The 24,568-nt window shown below is 37.4% G+C and overlaps 2 protein-coding genes across 5 annotated transcripts in view; one reads left to right on the plus strand and one right to left on the minus strand.

Annotated features, from left to right (window-relative positions):
- The first annotated feature begins 540 nt into the window (after positions 1 to 540).
- LOC111871245 (poly [ADP-ribose] polymerase tankyrase) lies at positions 541 to 15,718 on the plus strand. 3 transcript variants are annotated; one of them, XM_023864211.2, is made up of 9 exons: positions 541 to 662; positions 797 to 944; positions 1,331 to 1,464; positions 4,362 to 4,466; positions 7,521 to 7,572; positions 7,798 to 7,917; positions 8,114 to 8,136; positions 9,271 to 9,432; positions 13,011 to 13,064. In XM_023864211.2, exons 1-9 carry the CDS (start codon positions 630 to 632, stop codon positions 13,035 to 13,037), a joined length of 804 nt encoding a protein of 267 aa, XP_023719979.1. In that variant the 5' UTR covers positions 541 to 629; the 3' UTR covers positions 13,038 to 13,064. The 3 variants fall into 3 exon arrangements, with proteins under 3 accessions (XP_023719979.1, XP_023719976.1, XP_033610065.1); XM_023864208.2 differs by lacking the exon at positions 8,114 to 8,136 and having other exon boundaries at positions 13,011 to 15,718; XM_033754174.1 differs by lacking the exons at positions 4,362 to 4,466; positions 8,114 to 8,136 and having other exon boundaries at positions 13,011 to 15,718.
- A 5,591-nt stretch (positions 15,719 to 21,309) lies between these two features.
- The window catches only part of LOC111871259, a 49,241-nt gene continuing 45,982 nt past the window's right edge, over positions 21,310 to 24,568 (minus strand). For both annotated transcript variants that reach the window (XM_023864233.2, XM_023864234.2), the window contains exon 10: positions 21,310 to 22,962. In XM_023864233.2, the coding sequence (XP_023720001.1) occupies positions 22,806 to 22,962 (157 nt within the window). In that variant the 3' untranslated portion in view covers positions 21,310 to 22,805. The remainder of the gene's footprint in view (positions 22,963 to 24,568) is intronic.

Here is a 24,568-nt window from a genome sequence, read left to right on the forward strand (position 1 = left end):
TATGGGCCTTAACGGCCTGTTACAGGATAGATTTTATTAATGATTATAATTATTCAAGTCTCTGTCTTGTTCTCCCCCACAAATTGTCATTATTTTATAAACTGTAAACTGGGCTGTGACATATTGCAGTCTTGTAGATCATTACCCTGAAGACTGAGGTAGGACATTCCTCTGAAACGCTGGTAAATATCCATCAGACTACACGGTGTCACAACCCCAAATCTCGGATTATAACCTTTACGTTTGCTAATTTCCCCTAGAACTTGCTTTGGGCTTTACGGGTATTCTTACGTGTCTTACGTACAGTAGTGCTACATCAGCAAGTGGGGAGCCAAGCATGTCCCCCTCCCCAACACTGGATAATTTGAGAAAAAACAGCATCGGAGAAAAAAGTAAATATACTCAATATTAATATCAAATTATCTTGAACTCTGTTTGTGGAGACATCTATGTTTCAGTCTAGACACAATTTTGGATTAAATTACATTACATTACATTACCGGGCTAATTCATCTACAACCAATGGTCACCGACATGCGCAAGAAAGGGTGTTGTGGGAGAGGGAACCAGCAACGCGCGAAACGCAATGCGCAGTTTTAAATTTGAAAGTCACAGAAAAAAGCACATAAATGCAAAATAACATGGAATTTAACAGTCTGAGTGTACTGCAACATATTACTTTGCTTAATTATGTTCTTATTTATAAAATTATATAGCATTAGTCTAAAGTATGCATTATATACACTTTCAAGTTCATTGCATGCAATATTATGAACATTACTTCTCTATGTTACAGGCATTGGTATCAACCATGAATCGGTATTATGATATCACGAATTTAGATAGTGTTTCAGTAACACTGATATTTATATCAGTTATCACAGTGCTCTGTATGGTGTACAAATTATGTGTGCTTCTCAGGAAGAAATGGCCTGTAGATGAAGGTACTGATGCAGGAGTTACCTTATGAATTAAATTTTGCTTTGTAATAGCAACTAGCAGGTTATGGCATAGTTTAGCAGATTTGTAAAATGTTTTGGAGAAATTTTCTGCCTCTGTGGTAGATACTGCATTTGAGAATATCATAATCTTGATCCTTCAGTGTGAACCTCAAATCTCAACTTATATATCAGTGAAGTACTGCAATTTTAAAAACATGAATGGCTCTTCAGTGAATTACAAAGATTAAATAAGATAGTTAAGGGGGAGCATAAGAATAGTCACATAACCCAAATTAGGGCTGATATACTGGTGAATTTCACAAACTTAAAAAACAGAGAAAAGTCTGTATGAGAGATTTAGGCTAAACTGCTTGTATTTTACTTTTCAGACCTAATTTCTACATTCGACCAAAATGTTTCTGCAGGTTGCTGTAGAGAGAGAATAAAAGGGTATAGAGAGAAAGTGCCTGGAGATTCACTTGGATATGCTAACATAATTGATGAAATTCACTTTGCTGCATCTGTATGTAATTGGATGCTGATTTATCATAGTTATTTAATGATGTACCTGAAATGAATAGTAATTTTAGCCTACTTTTCTGTCTTAATTTAACTCCTACTTCGCACAACGCAAAATTTCAACTCCATATTTTTTTAGAACAAAGTTCATCGTAAATAGCGGTACATATCATAAAATAGAATTCCGATTGTGGTAATCACATTGTTTGAAACATATTCTATGATGCATATTTAATAAAATGCAAGTAAAATGTTTCATGTCAGAAGCAATGTAAGTGTAGAATATGTATTGTTGAAAGGCTGAACAGTGATCTGTCATAAAATATATACACAACAGTACTATAAATAAGCTTTGGTAGATCTCTATCTGTTGCAAAATTTGATGACCATGTTTAGAAAATGTATGCACTCAAAACTGAAAAGAAGTTTCCTGCCTTAGTCAGTGTAAAGACTAGGCTACAGGCTGGGTTACTGAAGCACTGGTGTTTTATTCCTGATGGGGGCAAGAGATCTTTCCCTTCTCCACAACATTGAGACAAACTCTGGGGCCCAACCAGTATCCCATACAATGAGTACCAGGGACTGTTTCCTTGTGGGATAAATGGTAGGGGCATCCATCCAGTTCTAAGGTATGACAAGTGGCTCTTTAGCTCCACTTCCCCATGTCTTCATGGCGTGGCACTTTTTTTAAATTAATCAATCTCATGGATAACTATACTTTATTTTTACTCATGTTCATTACAAATCAATTTAGGAATGCACAGAGCATATTTTAAATGGATGCATTTCAGAAATCACAGACTGAACATTTTAACTGCAATAAACTACATTACAACTTTTAATAAGTACATTTCTATCAATGACATGGTAAATGAATGAAAATGGATGAGGTACTGAAAGTGTGACACAGGAAAGGCCTGTTGTTGCCAGTGTCTAATTTCACTAACACATGTAGTTTGACTTAAACCTTCATGTTGTAGTAATTATATTTCTGTGAAATTTGGTAATGTTTTTCTAAAGAACAATATATTGTAAGAACCTAAAATGCCTCTCTTATTAAATTAAACAAGTTAGCTCAAACAGTCTTGACTTAAAAAATTAGTGTCTTTTGATATGTGATGCCATATGGGCTGGTAGAAAAGTGCATACCAGTGTTATGGAAAACTTTCTGCAATCTTTTTTAGCTGTATATAATTACAGTTTTGTATCCATGCAATATGTATTTAAATATCAGAAAGTATTCTTGTCATATATGATGTCATAATATACAGTAAATATTACCACGGTTACTATAAAACATACAAGGTTTATGCACTCATTGTTGTCCTCCAGCCAAGGAAGTTTCCCAGTTTCTTTCAGTGCATAAAGGATGGCTTAAGACGGTACACACAGGGCATGTACAACATTGCCTACAAGTGTGGCCAGATCTGCATTGGACGTTCTGGATAAGTCAGTGGTGGCAGAACAATGTAGTAACTTCAGACACTGCTTCATACCCAAGAATATGGGAATGACAGAATCTCCTCCATCAAATCCAGACACTTGAAAGGATTCTGACGATGGTGTATACTGTACTTCTTTTGGCTTCTTTTGGACTTCACCCATCGTCTGGTACCAGATTAATAGTGAAGTCCAAAATAAGCCAAAAGAAATCCAGACACACAGATCACATCCTCATGGAGGCCACTGAGACTGATCTACAGCCACAAATACTAATGAAGGAGAACGGCCTCTGTCCTGAGCAAATCATGGATGTCTCTTCTCTGTTCTCTGAAGGGATACAGAAAACTTGCTCAGTGGGTGGGTCATGTAATGGGGTTCCCTAAGGTGGGCTTCATTAGGGCCCCTTGATAACCGCTGTTTTCAGGGTTTCCTTTCCTTCTACTTCCTTCTTTAACTTTATCTCCTACATTTACGCTGCATAAGTATGTCTCTGTTTAGAACTGTTGTCTCTTCCCAGGACATTGTGGGATGACCAACTCCCCTTCCATTTCCTCTTTCTTCTCCCCTTTCTGCTAGCAATGCACAGGTGTGCTTGTGTTCAGTGTAATTACCCTTTTGTATGCCTCTGTGAATTGAATTCTCTCCTTTCCATTTGTTCTTGTTCCTAAATCATCCTTTTCTGCTTGAAATGCATAAGATCACCTTTATTCAGCACAATGCCCATTTGTGGACCGCCATGGATTGTCTTCCTTCCCTTCTTTCTTTCTCTTATCTCTCTTTGTATCTGATGATTCACAGGTGCATCTGCATTCAGCATAATTGCCCATTTACAGGGCTCTGTCAATCAGACCTATGGGGAACTCTGCTTGATTGCCCTGACACACCTTCCAAAACCATGCAGCTTCAGTCTTTCCCCTTGCACTTCCTCTTCAGAATTTGAACCTGCCATTTTATAAGCCATCACTCTCACTGGCTTGCTCACAGTTCCATTTCCTTTCTACATCCTCATTTTCCTCATGTAACTGATATTGATTGATCAACTAAATGGGCTGTACCAATAAGATTGGTTATTGAGTCTGATTTATCATGTATGATTGATGCAGTCTTGATTTACTTGCTATGGCTAAGGAGCACAGACCAGCTGGCATTAAATCCTCAAGACGCTTGGAAAGTGTTACACAACCACAAGATTCTAAACTAGCGATCAGCTCGGTCTAGTAAGCCCAAAATAATTTGCAGAAGGTCCAAAATTTAATTACTATTAGTCACAACATGTCTCAGCATTGACATGTGCTCTTTTTCACTTTTTATCTTTGCAGTTCTGTTAGAAATGGTGAATAGCAAGATTCTTAACATGGTTCCTGTATACACTTGCATGTTAACATCAAGAGTCTACATATACTCATATGTCTTGCATTAGTTGACAAGTTTTAATTTTCATTTTTTTTTTATTAATAGAGACTGTGTCAGAAATTTTATGAAGAAAACTGCATTGCACTGCTGAATAAGTATCCAGAAGCTGTCAATTGTCCAAAGCCTCCATCAATGTACACTCCATTTCTGGTAAGAGGTGAAGTAAATAACGTCTTTTTTTTTTTCCTTTTGTTTCAAGTGAAGTTTACAGTACAGTGGACAACAGTTTCAAAATCTAACTGGCATATAATATCAACATCTCATAACATACCTTCCCAGCGCTGTCTTCAGCTTATGGTTATTGTTTTAAAATCAGGAGACAGCACGTGCATGGTGAAGCCACCTAAGTTCAATGGGGCTACATCATGGGCTGTGTTCCGGTGCCAGTTCGAGACCACAGCAGAGCACAACTGCTGGATGTGTCTGGAGAAATCCGCATATTTGACCACCACCTTGCAGGGCATGTTAGAAATCTGTTATGGCCATTACCTAGCAATGGCCGTTGTTTACAGAGTCATTATTTAGCAACTTGTCTACATGCCACATTGCTTCCTCCTTAAGGCTATTTGTCCTGAAAAGTCAACAGGCGTTCCATCATTTCTTCCTTTCTGAAGGGTGTGCTTGTGACGTCTGTGATGGACCTCACCTTCCTTCCTTGTGGCTTAGTTCTCACGGTGACTACTTCAAACTACTCCGCTGCTCCCTCATTAAGGCCACTCGCCCCGAGATATTCCCTGATAAGGTGCAAGCCAGTCCAGCTGTACACATCTTTCTCGATCTAGGGTTCCACTGGAAACTGTACACCACATCGTTTATCTGCTTGATTATCCTATATGGGCCCACAATTGCAACGAGTTACACCCTTCAAAGATCACCGCAACTACAGCAGTTTGCTATGTCTTCACCAGTCGTTGCCTGGTGATGAATTCCAACAATGTTCTCACGTTCTCCCCGGCTGGCAACCGTCTCACAACTATCTCTTACTCTTCTAACTGCCATCTGAAGACTCTTCTCTAAGTCAAAGTCAAAGCTATGTTATGACCAACAGTCAGTTGGCCAGTCTCTCTTGGTGTGAAGCACCCATCTGGGACCCAACACCAGATTTTTATGAGTGTCAGACAGTTCCAGGGTTGCTGATGTGGAGCACCTTCTTTGACGAAAGGAGAGGTCTGTCATTTACAATTGCTGCTGGCTCTCGCCAGTGCAGTCATTCTCAAGGCCGAGTCCCTTGGGACTCATGACAATATTTTAATGTCTCAGATTCAAGACTTCTCCAACCTGGAGGGCCAGGTCCACATATTTATATCCCCCAGGAAGAGGGTGGCCCAGTTACACTCCCAGGCACTGGGTTCCCTTTATGTCACCCCCTATGACTCGCAGGGCTATGGTGGAGTTATTTGAACCTGCATCCCAGACTCTTCTCTAATGGCAGCTGGCCATTGTTATATAGCCTCAGCATGGACCGCTCTTCTATTGTTGCATGTGCATCTGTTGTGGTCTTACCTAGCAATGGCTCTTGTTTACAGAGCAATTACTTAGCAATGGGCCTACCTGCCACAATATTTACAGGCCCACCTCAAAGATAAGCCCATATAAATCTTCATAGAAGTATGAATTAATGGCATGTGTGTCAAAACCAATGTTCATTCACAAGGCATATTTGAGAATACAGCATCATACGAAGCAAAATTTCACACATATTTTGATTACAGATAAGAACAATTGGGGACAATTTATGGATGGAGATATGAATGAAAAAAGGGACAAACATCTGAAGATGAGGCAATGTACTGGAAGTGTAATGCTTAAGAATAAGTAACCCAATTTATTACATAGTGAAAGTGATCAAAGTAGGGAGAGTAAGATGGCTGGGACATCTTTTTAGAATGCAGGAGGAAAACCTTCACAGGAAGTTAACTCTACAGAAACTAGAGGATACTTGACAAGTAGGCAAACCTACTATCAGGTGGCTGGATTCGGTTGAAGAAGATATGAACACAATGGGCATTAGAAATTGGAGACAAAGTCACAGGACCGGGACCAATAGTGAGCAATTGTAAATAAGGCCATGGTTCATTTTGGACTGTAGAGCCTGCAGAAGAGGAAGAGTAATTTTTTACATTTTATCAGTAATGAACAGAAAATATCTAATAAAATGGCAGCACAATAGTAATTCAGTATGGGTGAACATCATAGTATTATTAATATTTATTTCTCACTAGTAACTTCAAGGAATGGCTGTACCATAGTTCAAGCGGTTAGTTGCTAGCTTCCCATCACAGCAGCCCGGGTTTGATCCCGAGTCTGGTCAAGTGGGATCTGTGGTGGACAAAGTGGCGCTGGGGCAGGTTTTCTCTGAGTACTTCGGTTTCCCCTGCCAATCTTCATTCCACCAATTGCTCCATAATCACCCTCACCTATCATCTGGGGCTGGTACAATAGGCCAGAAGTGGCCACAGTACAAGGGACTTAGTCCCACCCCACTAGCAATAAAAAAAAAACTTAAAGGAATCCATAATTTTAAATCTGACTGTAATTCTTCTTTCAGTTTGCATACTCTTCTCCAAATGACAATCACAGTAGTTAATACAAGTGCTTTTCTAAGCTAGTATGCATCCTGGCAAATATGTCACAGTCAAAAGTCATACAGTCTGCTAATGCACTGTATGTTTTTGACCTTGAAGCTAAACCCAAGCATGAGAGTACTGACAAACACGCTTTTTTTAGACAAAATGAGTGTTGGTTAATACAATGTATACATCCACATACCTCTAATTAAACAATGTGTGTTTAATACAATACAAGGCTATAACCCATGAATCATTTTTTCCTTTCTTCAGTTAAATTTAAATTCAAGGATGTGTTTATCACTTGAAACTCTGTAGCCTTGTTCCATGCATTAAAAAAGAGCATAATGGATTCACTGAGAGATAATTATGTTTCTTCAATGGTCTGAGTTGTGACTGTTACAGCACATGTTCAAGTATTATATTTTAAACAGAGGGCATTTTTAGTTTTCTGATCTTAAATATTATCATTCAACAATCCATACCTACAGGTATTACAACCATTTGGATAAGGAAATTGTCAGTTTTACATCTAAATCTTGTGCATATCTTTACAGTATACACTGTACCACCCTAATATAGGGCGTTTGTCATCTGAATAATATTCAATGATTTTTATGGTTCTGATTATTTACAGAGAGCATGTTGGTGTGGAAATCCTAGGCCTATTGAATACATGCTCAGAAATGGTAAGCTGCCATTTTTATTGATTGTTGGTTTTCAGGTCTCAAATTTGTTATTATACAGTATATATAGCAGGCTTGTTGGTATGGAAATGACAGATTTATTGAATACATGCTCAAAATGATGAGCCCTCATTTTCATTAATCTGACATAGGAAGTTTCTGATTTCAAATAAATGTGTGACACATGCATGACAGCAAATGACTTAACTATTTCTTAAATATATTCAGGTGCTGATGTTACGATGCGTACAAAGAAAGGGGATACACCAATGTTCCTGGCAATTTACAGAGTGACCAAGAAGCCACATGCCTTTGATCCAGAATGTATCGATATCCTATACAATGCAGGTACTGTAGCATAATGTAAACAGGAATCACTTTACACTGCCAAGAAGGTATTTTTAATAAAAGAGGAAAAGATAACCAAAAAGTTTAATGTGTAAATACAAGTGTAGGGGTGTGTGATATGTGGAGTACTTGCGTTTTCAAAACAACTTCTCTACAATTTTGCTTCTTTATTGGTCTCTGTGTTCATTTATTTCAGATACGGATCTACTGTTCATAGAGGTAAGCAACAGTGCAAACACATTCCACAGAAGCACGAATTCCTCAAATTTTGCTAAATATATGCCAGAATAATTAACACAAAAATGTTATGAAGAAAAAAAAATTGTTACCTTTGTGTAAACATCAGCATACAGGAGTACCAGAGATAAAGCTCCACACATTCTTTAAATCAGTATCAGGTAGGGGTGATAGTCAGTTTCACCCCTAGAGAAAGGGCTTCAGGTGTTCATTGCATAGGAAGATCAGTGGGCACCAGAGCTGTTCTGGACATGGCGATTCCTTCAAGATAGGGGCACATCACTGCTGACCTCAGCTATTGTGACTGCTGAATATGGGAAAAATGTAGTTATATTTGAATTGATTTAAAAAATTGGAAAACTGATGAATTTTCTTAAAGTTTAGTATATATAAAGCTTAGGTCATCATACCATACCATTAAGAACAGGATGGCAGTGCAAACTGTGATAGCATTGTTCTGTTCAAGTTATGAGATATTATTCTTGAAGATTATGAAACTTCTATGAAGTTCAAATGAAATACAGTAACAGGGTCATCAGACCATGCAGATTAATTTCAAATGCAGAATTCAGCAATACATTTTCAATTATAATTTTTTTTCTGATGCCATTTCAGCTAATTAAAGAAATTCTGTCCACAAAATGGATATCTGAATGCTCTTTGGTAAAAGTGTAAACAGTATTATTATTTTTGGCACAGAATATAACCAATTTCATACTACTATTTGTAACATGGTTAAAGTGAAACTGAACAGTTCTGAACAAAGCAGACAGTATGCAGACACTATGCACCATGGTGTCATCTGTTTAAATAATATGCTGTGCTCTACTGTGCATTCAAGTCATAGGCAGACACTCTAAACAGTTTTTGTAAGGCATTTCATTAATAACCTGTATTTCTAGTATGTATTTATCCCACTTTCAAACTACCATGACTTCATAAACTTTCTGAATTGGACCTACTTCAAGAAGACCATCTTCAAAATCATCTGAGTGATGTACCCATGAAATTAGGCAGACTGCTCCCAAAGCACCCTCTCTCTCTCTCTCTCTCTCTCTATATATATATATATATAAAACAACTCTATAGTTTCACAGTCATTTCTTGCTCCCTCAGGTTGCAATATCAATATACCAAAGTCTCATGGCTACACTCCTCTTCACTTGGCAGCCAAGGCTGGCAATGTGGATCTTGTTCGCTGGCTTCTTGTACATGGTGCTGATCCAGACAGTGTCACAAAGTGTAACAAGAAAGCAGTGGATTTTGCCTATAAACGTGGTATGACAATTCAATAACCATGAAAAGATAATACATTTCTTAAAACTAAATTTTTGGGGCTGTGGAACATAAATGTTTCAAGAAGTTCTTGAAAAATCTAATCACCTGCTTTCCTTTCATTATATACGGAGTACTTGATGCAACATGGGCTGCACAGAAAATACTGCATCTAGCAGTTCTTCTATTGTTGCCTGTGCACTCACAGCTGAATGAATATAGTTAGTGAGTGAATACCTGGCAATGGCCACCTCTTCTGGCACCACTATCCTGGCTTTCAGGAATTGGGGGGGGGGCAGGACATGGAGGGCAAGGTGACCTCCACTAATTTTTTCAAAATAAGGGATGAAGACTAAAAATAAATTGTTTCATGACTTCTTGATTAATAATATGAAGTTTCTGTTGAAGACCTTTTCCAGAGGTTTTGGACTTAATTAAAAATGTTTCAGTGAACCCTTCAGTAATGTCCATGATTTATCACCACTGGTTTAAGACACATGATTAGAAAAACAAAATAAAAAAAGGAAGAACTGCAACTGAATGGTACACATCAGTGTCTGGTCTGTGCTGAAGATGTTAATTTATTGATGAAAACTTAAATACCATAAAGATACATACAGAAGCTCAATGAGGTTCTATGAGGGAAAGTCAGTAAATCGGCCACAAATAGGTGTAAAACGTAAAACGTGATATTCAAACCTGGAAAAAACATTTATTTCTTGATATTTCCTTCACCAACATTGATACACTTGTCCCATTAATTTACCAGTGCATTGAAACCTGCCACCATAGAACTTTTTGACTACTGTCTCAGCCACTTCCACACCTCCATTTTGACATCTCTGTCATCAGCAAAACACCTGCCACCAGGGTAGCTTTTTTGCGGACACAACAGATGGAAGTCATTACAGCCCAATGCAAACAGGGAATATTTCTTTATGAATATCCTTTGCATTGAGTCCTTCTGCCAACAAAAAATGCAAAACAGAACGTTGATCTTCGGTAGCAAGCTTCTCAAACAAGGTCGCCATTTTGACTACTGAAACCAGCCTTGGAATATATGCATGTGTGTATGCTAACCAGACTGTCATGAAGCTGGACTGTGCTGCTACTTAGTGATACATATTGAAAACCTATTACGTTCATTACAGCTGTTTTACTCCCATTTGTGACCTATTTACTGACTCTCCCTCATAATAAGGTTTCTCAAGAAGTAAATACAGGGCAAATTAATTATATATTCAAGTCTCCTTACCAGAATGCAGGACAAAATCACATACAGAGGTAGCTAATAACTTCCTTGAACTGTGGTGAAGTACAAATATTAGGAAACAAAGGTAAAAAATCAAAGTGCATTCATAAAGAAAATAAGAGCAGATTAAACAAGGGGAATGCTTGGTACCACTGAGCTGAAAACATAAAATTACAATCTTGCCTGTTTTGAAGAATCTTTTCTCTTTTTCCCTCTCTCGTAGCTCGCTATCAAAAGCCAGTACAGTGAAGTCACAAATCTGGTTCCCAGGCTGCCACATGGAACTTGTGAACTTGGTATCTCACATTAAGGGAAGAACATAGATTGTTGGTAAATCCTAAAGGTCCAGTGATTGAGATTAGCTCTTTCTAAGGTGCCCAACTGAGCAGGTGACTTCTCCCCACTTTGTTACGGATTGGCTGCTATGGGGGGTCCTAATTGCGGTTACATAATCAGCGACTGATTCGTCGGCCCTTTGGGTCCTCAACCGAATTTCCTCCATAAGGACATCATCTATCTCTGCAGGGAGATACCTATCCTTAAAACTAATAAGGAAATCTTCCCACGTATCCCAAGTACTTTGATTATTTCGAAACCACAATATAGCTTGACCTTTCAGTAGCTTGGGTACCGCACGTAACATAGATTCATCACTGACATCATATGCTAATTTCAATTCTCCCAGCCTTTCTAAGAAGGTATGCACACTATCGTCCGGCGTAAATTTCAAGCCCCATTTCCGGATGGTGTCTAATGGGAGAGGTCTGCGGCCTTAACCTCCCTGACTTATCTCCCCTAGGTCAGAAGGAAATTCTAAAAACTCCTCTGGATGGTCACGAACATACTGGAATAAGCGGAGTGTTAAATCCTCTTTACACCCAGTTACATCCAACTCACAATCCTCCAGCTCGGCTTTCAACACAGCTTCGTCCAACTGAAAAATCCAATTTACCCTAATATACTGTTCGGGGTGGGCCCTCACATACTCAGTAAGCCTCCTTCGTAATTCATCCCGAGAGCCTTCTACTGACAGGGTCATACGGGCCAGTTCCCATTCCAAATCTGATTTCCATAGCTTACGAATCCAAGCCGTACTGTACGACATCATAGCCCGAAGGCCCCCCCCCCAACGGACTAGTCATTGCCATCGTATTAACAAGCTACTTACTTTGACTGTACTCTACTATTGAGCAAAACAAGGCACCTCGTCCACCGGACACTTGCCCCATTGAACTGGCCCCTCCTATGGAGCCCCCGGCATTCGCCTCTACCAAGCTCATCCATGTTATGCTCTGAAACAGCTGTCCTCAAAATTACTTACTTAGTCAAATCGAAACAAACCTAATCTAATCAAGTCCCTGTTTGGGTGCCACTGTTACGGATTGGTTGCTATGGGGGGGGTGTCCTAATGGGCCGGGTAGGTCATTACTGCCCATCTCAGTTAACACATAATACAGTTGCATTTATTGCTGGTGTAAAATAAACAAAATACAGTGGACCTAGTGAAGGGTCCTCACTACATCAGTACACACTGGTGGGGGCCAAACCCTTTCGTTCTGCCGTATCCTTTTGTTAATTTTGTGGAAGTTAATTTGGCAAGGAATGGGGCCTCCCCATACCTGAGTGGGGCCAGCCAGCTCGGTAAGCCCGAATGCAGTTACTTACCCTGCGCTGGCCCAAGTTCGAACCCCCCCCTTTTTCCTCCAAGGTAGGGTATTGCCATTACTGGGTTTCCAGAGCCCCATTTGTGAAAACATGAAGCACCGCACAAAGTTGAGGCTGACTTTAAGAGATTCATCTTATTCATTTTACCCTGCAGTTATACAGAGCTCTGAAGAAAAAGACACTTATGAGGTGTAGTCAAATTTGCAGCTAGGTGAATCAAAATATGTTCTATTCAATCAAGTAAGAAAGAATCTAAGAGAAAAACTGTATACCTTAGCATGTCTGGTCACCAATGCTGATTCATTTCTGAGAATGGGGTTCAGATTGTTCTGCACTAGCCAGTTTAAAGCAGAAAGAATGGGGGTGAATGTGACCAATAACCACTATGGTGGCCATTACTGAATGCTGACAAATTAGGAATGTTTACCAGTATTACATCACAGAGTCAAACTTCCCATTTTAATAGGTGATATTAAAATTATTTGCGGCAATTAACTTAGTAAAAGGATTATTATTACTTCACACCTTAATTATATGGAAGCTATACTAAAACTGTAGAAGACACAGATCCAGAGTGAAATAAGTAGTCATTACAGTTCCATAATGTCATCACTTAAACCCTGAAATAGAGAAATTATTTAAGCAATTAATATTGTCATTACAGGTCACAAGAAAGTTGTTTCATTGCTGACAGTCTGCACTGCAGATGAAGCTTGTCAAAAAAGAAGTACTTCAGGATCTTACAAAAAATTACAGCACATTATGTTAGACAAATGCTAAAAACGAATTACTATTTCAGACATGAAATCAGAGCATAGTATTATAATTCAACTGAGAGATAACCATCCAAATACAACATTCATTAATCTATAATTTCATTCAGCATGACAGGTTTTGATCCTATGAACATTATCCAGGGTGCATGTTACACAATTACACAAAGTATTTTAGGTTTTACATCATAAAAAGAAATCAGTTTTAAAAGCAGTTATGCTAAAAAGTGTCATAAGATATTTTTTTTAAAGGACATATCTGGCTTTAAAATAACCTTTCATTATTAAACTTTTAGTGTGGAGGTATGATTCAATATTTCATACAATGGTTTTTGGAACTCACTAAAATCAGCTTTATTTTTATAATGTAAAATTCATAACAGCTTATGTAGGTGTGTAAGATGCACCTTTTACAATGCTTAAAGGATCAAAAGGACTGAGGTAAACTTATTTAAGGTAGGGAGGAATCAATATCCTTCTTGAACATAATGTCATATAAAGATTCATCACAATCACCATCACCAGCAATAACATAGATTAAACTATTAAGATTGTTCCAATTTCAAAACTAATAAAACTATTCTTCTTTAAGGATGTCCTCCAAATACCTCAATTTACGTATTCTGGAGTCAAACATGTACAGTTCCATTAATTTACATATTAATTTATAGATAGTTTAAACTTACATATATTGCAATTCTGCTCCTATTCTGAAGTGTTGTTCTTGTTCCTTCTGTAACACAAAAATTCTTAAAATTTAATTCCGTGACATGGACTTCATTTGTCTTGTTTTGTTGGGGCTCAAATTCTGCTATTGTAAGTTCACACTGAGACCCTATTTGTTTGTATAATCTAACTTCACTTATGCTAGATTTGAATTAATTTATGTTGTATCTTTCACAACATTCTTGTAAAACACGAACTGTGAATACTTCTGCCTTGTAATGTTAATGATACAAATAACTAACTGTCACCTATTCCAGGCAAATTCTATAGTGGGCTTTGAATGCAGTTCTTCATCCAGGAAAAATGTCTGAAACTAGAATTCACTTCAAACAAAACACCCATCAGAAATATGGTATTACTCGTATATTATGTTTCAAACACCTCAGTAATTAATGTTTATAATTCTGCCATCAATCACCACAGCATTTTATTCTTAAAATTTGTTTACAAGATATTTCACTTAAGTACATAGCATTTGAATCACAAACCATTTAGAGATTAAGTTACTAAATGTACTTCCTACAAGTTCCTACAAATATTCTTCTATATTTCATGTACCAGGCACAAGGAAAAATGCATACATTTTTGTGCAACAATGTTTTTTTGATACTGAGCAAGTTTCAGAACAAATACTGGGTCTTTTATAAGTTGGAAGATTAACATCACAGGAAATGAACTAAAAATTCACCCACCTTTGCTATTTTGGAATGTTCTAAATAATTTAACTATATTTTGGTTCCTGTTTCTTTATAACAGAACTATCAAAATACTTACTAAACATGTCCACATTAATGTTAAAAGGAACATGAGTACAGATATTCCTCACTTTAAGTAGAGTGAAATTAAGAAATTTCATTCATACAAACTTTTATTTTATAATGAAGTGCATACCCTCAGTTTGGCTTGTCATTCAAACATGAATTCACTCATCCAAAATTGCTTTTGAACAAAACAAAATGTGAACAGAAAGAAACAAAACACTGCCCACTTAGTCTGCTCACACTCTCCTCTGGTATGCATCTTGTATAAGATTTTGCTATGTAGTTTATATCATAATGCTACTGTTTGCAAAATCAGTATGTATTTCTGTTAAAAAATCTCTTATCAGTATTTCTTCCTAGCATAATTTCTTTCTGATGCTTATATGTTTCATTTCAGTCAATAAAACTGATTACTTCTATTTCTCTTTTGTTTTAGGAATGTAACCCCCGATTATAACATTGCACTTCTAAGAAATAGTGATTCACATTAAAACATTCTGCTTTACAAACTCTTTTCAGGTGTATAAATATTCATATGAGAAGGGAATTCCTGTAATGGAGCTTAATTTTAACTGCAACAATACAATGATCATACATGTATATAATCAGAGAACATACTGTAGATGTTTAACAATAATATACAAATTTGTTTTATTAGACATGTTCAACAGAATTCAAGCTGGCTAAGAGCAGTTGGGGTAAAACAAGAAATGTGCAAAATTGTTTGTGTAATGAATAATAAATTGAATTATTTCTTTGCAAGACTTGTAACAAATCAATGCCATTTCCTGTGTAGATAACTAAAAACCAACAGCACATCTTTCTCAAATTAATATTATCCTTTGGCACAAGTGATAAAATTTTGTGCCAATTGATTCATATGATGATCTGGTTCACGAAAAATACTGAACATGATTATTATGACTTGTTGATTCATTATTATACATAAAATGTGCAATAACATTGTCAACTAGCCATCTAAAAACTACACACAAGATTACTTTAATTACCATCATAATTTCCACAGCCAAAACACTAAGTTATTTATTGCCATTGGAATCATAGGAAGCTGCTTACATACAACATATGAACATTTTAATGTTTGGACATAAGCAGCTCAAAGTAGTATAATAAAAGTAAGTAAAAGTAAAGCTATCCCTGTAACAGGCCGTGGAGGCCCATATGGTTGTGAGATGTTGAGATTCCCACATTTTCTAGACAATTGGCTCATAGATGGCAGCAAGGTTGTCAGCCCTACGTGCTGGCCGCCCTTTACCCTCAAGAATATTACTGGTACTCATTTGTGTTAGAGGCTGAGTCAACCCCAGTGCCATAGTGCGGATGGAAGGATTAGGTCAATTGAAAAAAAATCCAATGACCTCATCGGGACTTGAACCTGTGACCTTCCAGCATGTAGCATAGTGCCTCAACCAACTATGCTACCGCATGCCCCCAAGTAGTATAATTTCATGTTCTTATATAAAAATTCAATCCAGTACATCCTTTCTTCAAAGTATCAGATTACATTTGAACCACATTATATACTAAAATGTAAACCAGGCATGAATAGCCTCAGAAGCTATGTTAAAGTTGAGCTAAAAACCTACATTTCAGAGATCCCCTTTATCTTCATAATCTGGTCTAACACCATTGATGACCTCTGAAATATTGGTTTTATGTCAACAATGACAGGGCTGATTGCCTAAAAGATTTTAGTGCATTTATTCAGTGTAAAAGCTTAAAATTTCACATTATTCAAAACTATTTTTAATCGAATTTCAAGCTTCTATGGGCTGACAGTTGCTTCCTTATCAAGGGTGGTTCACTTTCCCATGTTGGTTTCAAAACATTAATTTAAATAAGAATGTTTGTTCTCTGGGTTGTCCAAGCAGTGTAACAGGGGGCCATATTTTACTCTCGGCTTCATTGCGGTAATGATGGTCAAGAAGAAAGAATATTTAATGCATTCTGTCACAGCAGATAGTCACATCTAATATTAAAAATTTGGGCCTGAACTGATTTAAACAGATTTCAGTCTGATAGATGTAAAATAGTGAAGGCAATCCTCAGTCTCTGGATGGGGGGGTGGTATAAAGTTTTACTGACCCATGCAGATCTAAGTATGGTCCAAGTAACATCTTGCATCACTTTGTCTTTGGCCCACCTGGTTCACCATGAGATCACTATACAATACTAATCGAAATAAGGCTCTCAACTCTTAATACAGGTACATCTAGACTTAAAGCACGAAATACCACCTTCACACAGTCAACATAACTTATATCACACTTTCTATACGTTATAATGAATCTAAGCCATTTTGTATAAACGGAGAAGGATTTAAGGTCATGTGTCCAGCAGTCTCCATTTTAAGTTAAGGGGCAATGCCATATAATAATGTGGTACACTAGGCTCTTTACAGTTGGCATGAAGCATTTTAGTTCTGCATTACAATGGACCATATAGTATGGTCCTAGTTAATTTATAGTGATGTAAAGAAAGAATTTTCCTCAGTGCTTAAAACCAACTAATATTTTAGTTACTAGAACAGTGGGTTTTACTATTACAAAAACCTTAAAGTGTTCATCTAGTGCATAAATGAGGATCTACAGTTGCTGGCGATTCTACAAATTGCTTTTCCTTGTATGGGCATGTTAGTATTAATTTATTCCCAAGTAACCTACATGCACTGGCATCAGAATCAGGAAACCACATCCTAGTACACTAAACTGCAACTTCACCACTTAATTCTTTACTAAGCTGACATATTATTTTTTAATTTTTGTTTATAAACTCAAATGTGCTATCTACATTATTATCCTCATATCAGATTCTTAGTGAAACATGTAATGGCACTTCATCCTTTATCAGTCTTTTGTTCATTCATTTTACTGCTTTTTCAACTTTAACTCAGCATGAAATAAATGCAAGTAGAACCATGGAGTTCATCAGTCAAACTGCAAAGCTGATTATCCTCACAAAGTTTAATGGTCTTATTTTATCAGACTCTTCCATCTGATTACTAACATAATGCTTTCACCACAGGTTAGCACCATTTCCTACTCAACTGTTACTAAATTATAATTCATTGCAAATTTGTCATAATGTCCTTTTATTTTAGTTCAAGCTTTCTAACTTTCATATGGGAACACTATCATTACACAAGAGTGTCTTTCTCACAATGCTGCAGTATGTGAGTTCTTTCAGGTATGCTGTAACCCAAATGTCAACTGGGTCATTACTAGACAAAGAGCTTACAGACACAAACACTAAATATTTTGTGATTATGTTAATTTTTTCTGTGGGAAAAGCTAATTTACCAACTTCCATGGATGCTGCCATTTTTCCAATGAGAGGAGGCAGCAGACAGAAAATCTGTTTACAACCTTTTTTTAAAACTATTTACAAATAACTTTAGTGATCCCCTTGGACATTTGGGTTAGAATATATTTCAAAATAATTCTACATTTTGTACTAATATTTGGTAGATTTCCATCTTTTTCATTTTGATTTTCCCACTCAAAAAATTCAGGGAGGAAGATGTCTGGCTGCCCCCCCCCCCTGCTGGTACACATGGAACTTCCATTGTCTTTTTAATATTGCAATATGGCGCCTAAAAGCTGGAATATCAAATTCAAAGAAAATGTTCATTGTCAGCCAATGGCTGGGTAAACATTGTTCCCACAGTGAAGTCAGCCATTGCTACATAATGATTGGCTATACAGGTTCTTAGGGTTAAGCTGTAAACAAATACACAGCAGCAAATATTGTTACCATGGTAATTACAATTGTTTCTGACACAAAGTAATTTCAAAGAGCAGAACAGAACCCTTCAAGGCAGTTTCTGCTATCAAAGCCACCTAGCAGTTATAACCAGGAATGAGCCATGAGTTCGGAGTTCAAGTAGAAGAACAGAGGCTACACACCAATGCAAGATCCAGACAACAGTGAGAGGATCATTATCAAGGAGATAAATGTGTGAACTGTTGTAATCAAATGTAATTGTAATAGAGACATCTAATAAATCCAATCAAACAAATCTAGAACCCACAATTACCAGTCATGCTACCCCTTATATGGAGGAAACACCGAGCCACGAAAAGAAGTCACAAGCAAAACCCTTGGAACAGAAGGAACAGTGATACACTATTCAGGATGAACAGCCTTAAGGTGGGAACAATGTGACGTGCTGCCTAAAAGCCGGAATATCAAAGTAGAAGCAACAGCTGGGTAAACACTTCCCACAGTGAAATCAGCCATTGCTATGTAATGATTGGTTACACACATTCCGAGGGTTATGCTGTAAACAATACATGGCAGCATATATGGTTACCATGGTAATTACAATGGTTTCCGACATAATGTGATTTCAAAGAGCAGAACAGAACCTTTGAGGCAGCGTCTGCTGTCATGGCCACCTAAGAGTTATAACCAGGAATGAGCCGTGAGTTCAGAGTTCAAATAGAAGACTAGAGGCTAGACACCAGTGCAGCATTCTGTTTGCATTTTTGTGGACAAAATGACTCAATGCAAAGGGCACTCACAAAGAAATCTTTCTTATTAATGTTGGGAAGTGTTTGTCGCATAAACCTGTTCCAGCTTGGTGGCAAATATTTCACTGAGGATGAACAGGTTGAAATGGAGGTGTGGAAGTGGCTGAGACATCAGAAACAAATTTTTATTCTTTGGGTTTCGATGCACTAGAATAGCAACAGGACAAGTGTATCAATGCTGACAGAGGATATGTTGATAAATAAATGTTTTTACCCCCGTTTGAATATCATGTTTAACATTTTATATCCATCTGTAACCTATTTACCGACTCTTCCTTGTACTTCCCAGATACTGGGCTTAAATTCTCTAACACAACAACAAGTTTCAAATTAGGTTTCAGTGCACAATGAAAACTGATAATCGGCATGGTTTTAGGCACTAACAATTCATTAAGTACAACACTAATCTCTTTATGCTGTGTCTCTACAGTCCAAATTAATAACATCATGGATTTGGCAACAGTATTTATATGGATGGAACAACAACTGTAAAAAGACATTACTTATATTCTAACTAACTTTATGGAGCTGAGTTCTTCAATAGCAGTTGCTCAGACTCAAGAAAAACCCAGCATTTTATAGAACCATAAAGTTTGTTACTGTGTTAACAAGAGCCTGGCACTAGCTGCTATTCTGAGATATATAGATTAAGTCTATATACCCTCCCATCTGATTTCTTTACTTATATTATAGTTTTCCTGAACTTCTGAATTTATGATCATATATATAAAAGATGTAAAAATAAACTTTCAGAAAAATATTCATGATCTAATTAAGCATGATCAGCATATAATGTAACTGTTATTAATATAACTAAATCACGAACACAAAAAATGAAATAAGGTAAATTTAAAATTCCATCTGACATACATGTGATATGGAAACAGGTGTTTCTCATTTGAAACATGTCTGTATGCTGGCAAGAGCTCAACAGCCATGTATAAATCAGGTTACCCTAATACAGGACTAACAAATCTCATGTTTCTGAGACAGCTGAACAAGAATTGTTCATTTAGTTCATGAAATGAATAAATTTGATCATGCTTTAGTGTTCATTTAAAAACACTAATGTGAACCACTTGCGATGAGCTGATCACTCGCCCAAGGAGTCCTACCGTATGTGTAAGATCTAGTAAACTGAAGTGAAACGGAGAGTTTCATGGAGGTAGGCCTAGGCCCAAATGAGGGCTGTAGTGCCAAGGGGGGGAAAAAAAAATGTGAACCACAGCCCGGTCTAGAAAACCTAAATTAACGGCTAAGGGGAATTGTTGCGCTGACCACGTGACACCCTCTATCTGCTAAAGTTGGCACTAACTTCTCCGACAAGTGGCGGTCACTCAGTTGGTGTAGTTTGATTGCAGACACAAGCCACGGAGTTTTTTGTTTGTTTTAATGCGAACCATAGCACAAGCTGTGAGTTCCAGTACGCAAACTCAGATAACAAATGATATGAATGTATGAGTATACATTTTTGGAACACAACAGAACTTGGCATGCTTGCTAGCACTACCATCAACACACCTTTCTTTCTAACTTAGGTAATTTATTTCATGTTAACACATGAGATAAGGTAATACCATGACAATCTAAAACCTGCTTTATGTAATGCAGTTCAATTTCCTCACTGATGTAGCTATAGAAATTAAAATGTAAATATACATCATGATATTAAAACATGTGAAATGTAATCAAAATAAAATATACTTTTAAGTCCATTTACATATAAGTCATGAAAAAAATGTGTTTTTGAAGACTCTAAATCCTGAAACAATTATCCTTGTTTCTAAAGAAGTTTTCATTTTTCATATTTCATAGCCCTAACAGAATATTTCACTAGCAAGAGAGCTGGGCTTGGCATAAATGTATTGAAGTAGCAGTATTACGAGGGTAAGTAAATAAGTAGGTTACAAATGGATACAGAACTTAAACAAATAAGAGTAGTGATTTGAAAAATGCTTTTATTTCTCAACATAATCTCCCTGTACACTGAGGCACTTGTCCCATCGTTTCACAAGCCCCTGAAAACCAGCAGCATAAAATTCCTTGGGCTGCTGTCGGAACCAGGCCGTGACTTCCCTTTCTACAACTTCATTGTCGGGAAAATGTTCAGCTGAAAGATGATGTTTAAGAGAGCCAAACAAATGGAAGTCGCTTGGAGGAGGTCGGGGCTATACGGAGGATGCTCGAGGACTTCCCCCTTGAAATTTCACAGCATTTCATCTGTCTTGTTGGTGGTATGGGGACATGTGTTGTCATGCAAGAGCAACATGCCTTTGGTGAGGAGTCCTGGTCGCTTCCGTTGAATGGCCTTACAAAGTTTCCTGAGGATGTTACAGTAGGAGTCAGCATTTGCGGTTTGTCGTTGAGGCTGCAATGCGGTGAGCAGGATGCCTTCATGAGCCCAGTCACTGCCTTGTTCCAACAGCAGCCCAAAGAATTTTATGCTGCTGGTTTTCAGGGGCTTGTGAAACGATGGGACAAGTGCCTTAATGTACAGGGAGATTATGCTGAGAAATAAAACCATTTTTCAAATCTGTACTCCCATTTGATTAAGTTCTATATCCATTTGTAACTAACTTATTGACTTACCTGCGTATTTGTTTTTGCCTATGGAAAAACCCCCCAGAATTTACAGAATTGGGTCTTAACCATAAAACTGAACATAACAAGTGAACACACCTTGAAGAGAATAACAGAGTTATACCGGATTAAAAGTATAATTTCTTTGCATTATTGTCAATTATGCTAAAATAGAATAAATATTCTGAACACATGTAATACCATTTTCGATTATTATTAAATATAATAAATAAAATAGAATTATGGAAGGCAAGGAGTGTACTATACAAATTCAATTAAGGGCAAAGACAAATTCATATTTGCGCTTGCAATGTGGAACACACTGAATAAGAATATGTTCATGTTCTATTCAGAAACAACTGTTTTCAGAAAGAACAGTTAATACTAACTGTACTTGAATATTGCAAGCTGTACTTCTGAATGTTGTTATTTTGGATCCTTCATATTTGGGTTAAGCACCAAGTTGAAAGATGTTCTGGAACAGCAAAAATTTTCTGTTCCTTAAGTACTATACCACGGACATTAATATCCAAAGTTCATTTAAATGTCATTTCCTCAGACATTATGAAGCTCTGCTACTGTTAACTGAAATGTCAAATATTTATTGAGCAAGGAATCAACAATGCTTATTTCCTGTCACAAACAGTATCAAGTGCCTCAGAAAAATAATGGCATTATTCAGTACAACTGAACTTTTTCATAAGTACAAAATTCACAGAGTTTCTAGCTCATATATACATGTATGCAAAAGAATACAGCATTCAAAATGTAAAATAATCTGGCTTACTGAAGCCAACAATCTCAATCAGACCAGCTTCTAGAAGCCAATCTCGGTTTTAATATTTTCATATTCTGTAGTGAATACAACCAAAATATATCCCATAGTATAAACAATACTGGGCAAGGATTACAGAAGACTTTAAACTCGGCACTTAAAGCCAACCCAATTACCAGCAATCAAATTCTGTGAATGAAAAACATGACTGTGGTATTCCATTGTAGATACAAAGGCTTCCATGCAACAGACAGTTGACAAAGTGATAGCTGAGCATGGCAAACAGAAATGTTACTGTTGAGGTTGATTGGAAGAGTAGGTTGGTCTTCCAGCAAGCTCCAACAGATACCGGTCAGGATGGTCAACCCATTCATCTGCCGTCAACTTAACCTTCCGCAATTTCTCTGCCTGCTTCACTTCCCATTTTTTTATATCTAGTTGTGTCTCTCTGTAACATAACATTTTAATGACAGAATTATGAATGTTCTCATCTCAACATGCATATGTCCACACTGAAAGGCCATCACTGCATTAAAAACTTGGCCAAATTTTGCAATGGGAGTGTGACTCATCATGAGGCCTTCATATGCAAATGATTTTATGGTATCCATAAGAGACGGCCTATCCGAAGAGGGTATGAAAATTTCTGGATATCAAAGGTTAAGTATGTTTAATTACATCAATAATGATGTATTGACAATTAAAAAATATTGGCCTATGTTCCTTTAAAGATAATTATACAAGGGATCTTCAAAACTTTTTATTTTACAACTCTATTTTATTGTGTTTACAAAAACAAAATACATCATTAGTCTATTCAATCACCCTGCTTTTCAACATACTTTTCCCAGCATCCTACCAACTTTTTAATGCCATCACAATATAAAGTCTCTGGCTGCGCCCATAGCCACTGATGCACCGCATTCTTTACGACCTCATCACACCCAAATCTTTTCACTCCTAGAGCTTCTTTAAGTGGTGCAAAAAGGTGAAAATCAGATGGCACCAAATCTAAACTGTGAGCTGGATGTTCAATGACTTCCCACTTCCATTTCCTGAGGGTTTCCAATGTGTGAGCTACAGTATGGGGACAGGCCTTGTCATGCAACAACATGACACCCTCTGACAGTCTCCTTCTTGTTTTAGAGGATACTGCAGGCTTAACCTCTCTGAAGCATGTCACAATAGGTTGCACTTGTGACAGTTGCTTCACATTCCAGACAGCTCTTAAAATTAGGCCCTTGAGAATCCCAGAAGATAGTCAACATCAATTTACCTGCTGATGGTTGTGTCTTGGGGCGAAGCTCTCTCTCACAGAGTTATGTATGAGTGGACTGAAATGTTTAAAAATGGCCATATGAATGTGACTGATGCAGAGAACTCAGCTCATCCAACCACAGCCACAACCACACATGAAGAAGACAGAGCTAGGGAACTGATTCTTCAAAACAGAAAAGTGACAGTTGACAAAAGTGCAAAACAACTGAATATCAGCATTGGATCTGCCTTCAGTTCTATAAATTGTGCGCCAGGTGGTTAGCTAAGGAACTGCAACCATGTTTCATCAGGTGTGATGATCCGCTGTAGAAAGTTGCCACCTTCTTCATGGTAATGGGCCAAATGGCGGGAACAAATGTCTAAGCACATGCGCATACACTCATATCAGTTGTTTTGCAATTTCATCAACCGTCACTCATCTGTTTTGAAGTATCACTTTCCTAGCTCTTTCTTTATTCTGTGTGGTTGTGGCTGTGGTTGGATGACCCAAGCTCTTTGCATCAGTCACACTCGTATGGCCATTTTTAAACATTTCAATCCACTCATACACAACTCTATGAGAGACAGCACTGCCCCCATACTAAGCACACATGCACTGATGAATCTGCCAACCTGGTACACTTTCTGCCCACATAAAATGTATCACTGCTGCTCCTTGGTGCAATTCTCAAGTTTCGCTGCCATGTTTAAAAACTTCATAGCAACTTTCACAGCAGCTGCAAGTTTCAACAGCCTTGCCTTGTCGACTAGCCGCATGACACCATACAACACCTCCC

The sequence above is a fragment of the Cryptotermes secundus genome, unplaced genomic scaffold (assembly GCF_002891405.2).
Source record: "Cryptotermes secundus unplaced genomic scaffold, Csec_1.0 scaffold699, whole genome shotgun sequence".
NCBI classification, from domain to species: domain Eukaryota; kingdom Metazoa; phylum Arthropoda; class Insecta; order Blattodea; family Kalotermitidae; genus Cryptotermes; species Cryptotermes secundus.

Excerpts from the sequence above, each read along its gene's own strand:
- LOC111871245 (XM_023864208.2), top strand. The coding sequence starts at position 630 with ATGCAAAATAACATGGAATTTAACAGTCTGAGT. Across the intron at positions 663-796 it reads TGGAATTTAACAGTCTGAGT|GCATTGGTATCAACCATGAA; the intron begins GTACTGCAACAT and ends TCTATGTTACAG. Across the intron at positions 7,918-9,270 it reads CGATATCCTATACAATGCAG|GTTGCAATATCAATATACCA; the intron begins GTACTGTAGCAT and ends TTGCTCCCTCAG.